Below are 6,562 nucleotides of genomic sequence, written 5' to 3'. Positions count from 1 at the left end.
TCATTTGGAGTGTACTAAACCCCGGTGATGATCCCAGAGATGAACTGTACTGATATGTGGACTTATTGAGTAGGAGTTGCATACTCATTCATTCATTCATTCACTATCCACTCGGGCTGGTGGTGCGCAACTATTTGTTACGTGTACCTTCGCAATGGCCAGGATTTCGGTTGGGGCGCGCGACTAACCTGAGATCAGGAGTTTACCACATTGAGTCTGACTATCCAAATTAGGTATGGGACTAGTTTGGATAGAAGTCCTTTGTGATAGACCCCATAGTCTGCGATACTACGTACTACCATCCCGACTTCACTCCAGCATAGTCATTTCATTCGCATCACATGTTGCATTGCATTAGTAACATTTAGCATTTCGGGTTACTATGTTTCAGTATTTAGATACGACTGACGGTATTCGTGAACTCATCAGGAACTGTATATTGCATTACATCCTCGGCATCTAATATTTGGCTCTTTATAACTCCTCATTTACATACTGGTTTATATTGCGTATTCTGATATTGTATGACTCATGGACTTGTCAGTATTTCTGATATTGTATAATTATGGCATGACAATATGATGATGATGATGCGATTACGGATGCATGTAATATGGTTATGGCTGTGGTATGATTTCCTTGTAGCATATTTATCTTGCCTGCATGTAGGACACATTGCACACACGTGTGTACTCACTAGGCTTTTTGCCTAAGCCTCCTATTTTCCATTTTTTTCAGGGTTGGAGTAACTTGGAAGACTTAGCTTTCTCGATGCATTGCATCTATTCTTCGATTTGGCAATGTTGACATTACGTACCTTTTGTAAAGCATTATACTTGTAACCATCGGGACTTATGATGGAGAGTGTTGCTTGGTAGTTTGATCATGGATCTTCATGCTCAGGTATTACTATGTATATAAATAAAAAAAATTCAGTCAAAAATCTTCCTTGTGGTGTGCCGAACTCGGGTCTTGGTGTATGGAAGTCGAGTGTCGAATTCGGGGCATCACGGAAGCTGTCCGTCCCCGGGTTTAGGGTGTGACACACCCAACCTCCCTTGCCTTGGTCACCTCATTAGTACTTCATATGCAAGGAAAATGACCGTAAGAGATAATGAGCTTGTGTGTGCTTTGCAAGTTAAGTGTCTAGTATATAATTCAACTCAAGCATTCATATAATTTAACTAAAAAATCACATAAGCAATAATATAATTGTGCTCAGATGACAATCACAAACACAAGCGTATATAGTGGTTCGGTCCCTACTCCACTCTCAACAGACGCACTCTCCTCGAGTGTACTGGTATTCACTATCTTAGGAGTTTTCAATAGGTTTGCCCGTAACCTTTACAATTGTTTCTCCTAAACTAATCACTAACCTACACTCTCATGTCTGAGGAACATGTTTCTACCCATGTCAGTGGCTCCCGCAAGAGATTTTAATTGGTTTTCTATCGGCTAACCAACAACCACTAGTGGTCTCAATCCAAAGCCCTACGTACTCCTTCCAAAGACTCCCCGTGGAGACTAGCACGTACACACCCGTGTCCGGTGAATTCAGCCTTACACAAGAGCCTAGGTCCTACACTAGAACCTATTCGAGTTTGGGTCACAAACCCTATACTCAATCCTACATAAAGAATGAGTGTGAATGGACTCTACAATTGACAACTTATTTGTTGGAGTGAGGCATTTATAGTGTCTTGCTTGATATATTTAATCGATGCTCTTTCATACTTCAATCAACTTCTCAATTGCTCCCCCAATCGCTGATGTCTATGGTTCAGCTCCTACGATCGGTCGCCTTGCATATGATGCCCCGATGAGGTAAACAAGGTGGAGAGAGGATGGTAGTATCTCTTACAACTAATGAATAGTTGATTTCCAAATGAGATTCACATAAATGGCTCTTCTAGAGGATTTAAATAATGATATACCTATAAGCTAAGTGTCTATTCTCTAGAAAATGGTAGAGATCGAGCTCATCTCCATCATGGAAGTTGGAATCCTCATTAGAGTGGTAAAGCTCAAGAAGACGACTTAGATCTCATTGGTTTAGAGGCTCCGGATGAAGGATATAAGTGGATAATCACCTGGGCTTCTATTAAACCAAAAATCCATCTCCAAGCCCAAGAACCAATTGCCTATTTTATAAAAATTGTGTTGCAACGGCTATTAAACAGCTAGTTAATGACTCTTTCGATAGGATCGAAAGGCCCTTCGATATGATCAAATGTCCTTTGATAGGATCGAGCTGACTTTCAATCCCATCGAGAAACTCCATGATTTTTCTTTTTAGTTGTTGAACTATTTCTTCAATCGCATCGAGCTGGTCTTTGATTCTATCAAGACCTATTGACAGGCTATCAATACAATCAAGAACCACTTAAAAACTGTCGTTTTGGGCATACAATTTCACAGTAGCTTCTCATCTCTTCTAGCCTTACTTATTATATTCCAATTAAGCTTCTAAGGCTAAGGGATGATTAATAAGGTTTATCTATAAGGTTTGGATCATTTAGAGGTTTAAGGATTATTTTGGGTCAATGTTAAGAGACACTAGTGGCTTTCCTCATTGGTGTTCTTTTCGATCTCTACGCAATTCACCACTCCACCAAAAATTCTCTCTGCCCTTATCATACTCCAACTTGGTAAAAATAAACGACTCACTGACACACAAATGCACATGATTGACAAATAAGTGGGCAAATCAGTGCACTAACACATAGGATCCTTATACGATTAAAGATGGACCTCAAAAAAGGCAAAGATAAACGACCCTTATCTAGTGATCCGCTAAGTCATTACAAGAGTGAGATGGAACCTATCTACCACTTTAATGCACGGTCAGGATGGCTTTGGTATTTATTAAATGTGATGTTTTTCCACCAAGGGAGAAGAACCAGAGAGAATCAAGAATCTATTGGGATGGGGATAAGATTTTATCATTTCCTCAAATGTTGTCAATTTCAAGAGAAAGATAAGCACTAGGATAAAGAGATACACTCGTAGATCATTTAAGGAAATTTTGTATGTGATCCACCAATTAGCGGTTGTCCATGAGTGGGACCCACAGGTCCATATCCAACATTTACCAACTCATCATATCGTGGGAGGACCATAATATAGATCATCCTTGTAGCTTTTTAACTAAATCAAAACCAAATAATAACAATGAGAGTGGTATCGGACCAACTAAAAGATTGTTCTTTTCTAATAGGTATTTAAGTAATAAATGACCACCTAATTAGCACTTAATAATTCAAACTTTACTATACTTGTCTTAGTTTGCATGACCACACTAGATCCAGTTGGCTCCCATCTAGCATATTCGGTCAATATACACAACAATCTAACTTGTTAAATTTATTTAGAAAACATGGTTTTTTTCAACTCCAGTTTAAATCATTTTTAAAGTATTAATATAATATATATACTTTTAGAAGAAGAAACAAATTGTTTGTGCATAACTAATCAACAACTCGATATTGCCAACAGATAAGTTTTCAATTTTCCCCATGCAGAAGTGTAAATCGAAATGAACTAAGCCACTTTCCTAGTTTAACCAAGTCCCACCCAATCCTTGAGGACCTTCATCATATATTAGAGTAGTGACATACAATCACATCCTTTTATTAAGGAGAGAATGATAGTTAAGGACACAGAGTCACAGTCACAAATGGTGAATGCAATGATTTCACTGAATTGAAGCATTCTATAAATAATATTTCTATATGCGTGGCTATAATTCATGTTGTAAAGTTTTAAAGTAGACAATATTACACATATTCCGGGTTTATTATATGCAATTCATCAAATATGACTTGTCTCACTCCTCACGACCATCAGGCCAATAATGTCCACCACATAGAAGAGCAATGGATTTCGAGTAAAAAATTGCGGTTATGTTATTCTAACTTAAATTAGTCTCATCCTCAGTCTTAATGAACAATTGTGCACAATGATTCATCATTCGTATCCTTGTCCTCTATTCTTCTCCTCATCCTATATTCTTCATAACAGAGGGAAGTTTTACACCTCGTGTAAATGTCATCCGAATAATACCTTGAACTTATTTATTAGGGTTGGTCATCCCGTGCAAGTGGGTGACAGGCCTGTCGATAATAAATATCTCCCAACACCTCAAAGTAAATATTGATAATCTACAAAAGAGAGAGAGAGAGAGAGAGAGAGAGAGAGAGAGAGAGTGATAATTTATTAATGACAAATAAAAGATATATTATAAAAGATGGGGTTACATAGCTAAATCACTCCAGCTTTTCTCAATCCCATTTGCCTGACATGAACTTACAGCAGGTCTCTAGCTATAGTTTTCATCATGCGATCCGCCAATAACTCTTTAGTGGGAATGTAGCTTAGGAGAACTCTCTTTTCTCTCACTTGCTCATTAATGTAATGAAATTCAATCTTAATGCACATGGGAAGAGAAACTGTGCATGGAAACATACAATTCAAACCAAAATCACCATCCAGACAGGACAGGTGTTCACAAAGAACTCATCTCATTTGTGTGGAAAAGCCTATTCATCTGTCCTCCAATGACATGCTTACAATGCTAAAGATACCTATAGGCAACACCTCTGCAATAGAAATTTAGAGAAAATTGCTTGAGATATAGTGAGGAGGACATTCAAGTGCTGAAAATCATGCTAAGAGCCAAGCAGTTGAGGAAGCAAACTCCGTAATCAAAACAGCTTTCAGAATTAATGAAGGCTCCAACTTCAACTAATGCTCACTACCTTCCCATAAAGGCTGTGATGTAGCTTTCTCAAAAGCAAATTCTAGAAGCAGATTATGAGACGATCTCCATCAGCCTATGCAAGCGCCAAAACAATTACAAGCACAAAAATAATCTATACAAGGCAAATAATGAACAGTACGTCCCAGCAGTTAAAAAGCATGAAGAGTTTCGACCAACTAATTTTCCAATCTGCATTTCACAATTCAAATCCTACATTTCCATAGAATAGCCATAAGGCTAACAAAAGAACTGCACACCAGGTCACGGAAGATAACCAGGTAGCAGCTTCAAAGACAAGGGTTTGGTCTTCTCAGAATTAACAGACTCGTAAGACAAAAATCTGTAGATAAAACTGGAAGGAGCAGCAGGGGAAGGGAATGAATAAAAGCCAGGTGACCTTCCAAAAGATGCAATAGTAAATCTGAAGCAAGGCCTGATGAACATAGAAGCAATCATTAACACTCAAAAATTTCAACCCATATGCACCAATGAAAAAACCTGAGAATGGCCCTCTGCAGACTTCATAAGAGCACCCAACGGCACCAAATCATATAGTAGCTTCCAGATGAGCATGGAGTAAATGCTGCCAATCATCACCCAAGATAGCTCTCCAAGAAGCCAACCAAATAGGTAACACTACAGAGCTATGGAATCAAGTGTAACAAAAGAACAATGAAAGAAGTCTCAGCACTGATGTGAATTTTACACGAACTCCACATGGCCAATAGCAGATGTGCTAGTCCATAGCAGACCCATAAAACCCATGCCCATCCTTGAGTACCAATTAAAATACTCAGCTGAGAGGGGCATTCGGAATAAACCATTCCTACAATAATATTGCCTTCCCATGATTTGAATAATATGCTATTCAAAAGAAAATCTGGTCAAAGATTAACAGAGACCATGCTGAAGCAGAATGCCGAATACCAGGGATGCAGGAATTGCTCAGAAACAAAGCCGGTTGCTCATAGAAACAATATCCAGCACCTGAAAATACCATAACTCCCAGAAGCTGTGAGAAAGCTGAAACAACTCCCCAACCATTGCACAGGGCAGAACAACAGCCAGTTTTCTGCCTGCCTAAGGTGCTTCTTTGGTTACCAAATCTTTTTAACATAATGCAATAAAAGAATAAATAAAAAATAAAAAATTGTACCAGTCATAGCATGGACCCTCTTACCCAGATGCCAAAACGATGACAATACAAAATATGGCTTCAAGAAATTTTCCCTTCAAAGAGACGTCTGTAATTTGCAGAAAAAAGTAGTCTAAGAGACGTAGCAACCGAATCAAGAGAAACAAACCTCTATCTTTCTTCTTCTTCTTTTTCTTTTTTATTTAAGCCTTTCTAGCCAAGGTTGTGGGTAAGATGGTCCACAAAGTGTGTAAACAAATAGATGGATAGGAACAATTTACTTAGTTTCTTGTGTCCATCCATAATTTCTTAGCCAACACGTCCTTTTAATATATGGCTCAAAGCAAATGCACATGTAGCCCCTTGGTATGTGTGTAAAAACCTCATAAGAGTGTACGTGCAAGACATGGGAGCAATTTTTCCAAAAAGCATGCCTACTCTTTTAAAGTCTAGAGATAAGAAAGATTGAAGAGAAAGTAACTTGAGAAAGGATACCTGAGCCTACTAGAGATGTTGGAAGGTAGGGTAAAATAGCTCACCTTCTGGTTGCAGTAAAGTGGATCAAAATCCTCTACATCACCTATTTCACGTGATGTGTAAAACACCACATCTGTGGGGTCCACCATGTTGTACTTTGAATATCCAATCCATCTTTCAGGTTCTAT

General features: G+C 38.4%; 1 protein-coding gene across 1 annotated transcript; it reads right to left on the bottom strand.

Moving 5' to 3' along the window:
• Positions 1-4,836: 4,836 nt before the first annotated feature.
• On the bottom strand, positions 4,837-6,096 carry LOC131227855 (uncharacterized). The gene is made up of 2 exons (XM_058223683.1): positions 5,665-6,096; positions 4,837-5,195 (listed from the first exon to the last, which is right to left on the bottom strand). The coding sequence occupies exons 1-2, from the start codon at positions 5,877-5,879 to the stop codon at positions 5,024-5,026; spliced, it is 387 nt and encodes a 128-aa protein (XP_058079666.1). The 5' UTR covers positions 5,880-6,096; the 3' UTR covers positions 4,837-5,023.
• Between the last annotated feature and the right edge of the window lie 466 nt (positions 6,097-6,562).

Source organism: Magnolia sinica, chromosome 15, assembly GCF_029962835.1.
Source record: "Magnolia sinica isolate HGM2019 chromosome 15, MsV1, whole genome shotgun sequence".
Classification (NCBI taxonomy): domain Eukaryota; kingdom Viridiplantae; phylum Streptophyta; class Magnoliopsida; order Magnoliales; family Magnoliaceae; genus Magnolia; species Magnolia sinica.
The sequence above is the reverse complement of the archived record's forward strand: the minus strand, read 5'-3'. Positions and strand labels throughout refer to the sequence as shown.

Excerpts from the sequence above, each read along its gene's own strand:
- LOC131227855 (XM_058223683.1), bottom strand. The coding sequence starts at position 5,879 with ATGTTAAAAAGATTTGGTAACCAAAGAAGCACCTTAGGCAGGCAGAAA. Across the intron at positions 5,196-5,664 it reads CGGCATTCTGCTTCAGCATG|GCCTTGCTTCAGATTTACTA; the intron begins GTCTCTGTTAAT and ends TATGTTCATCAG.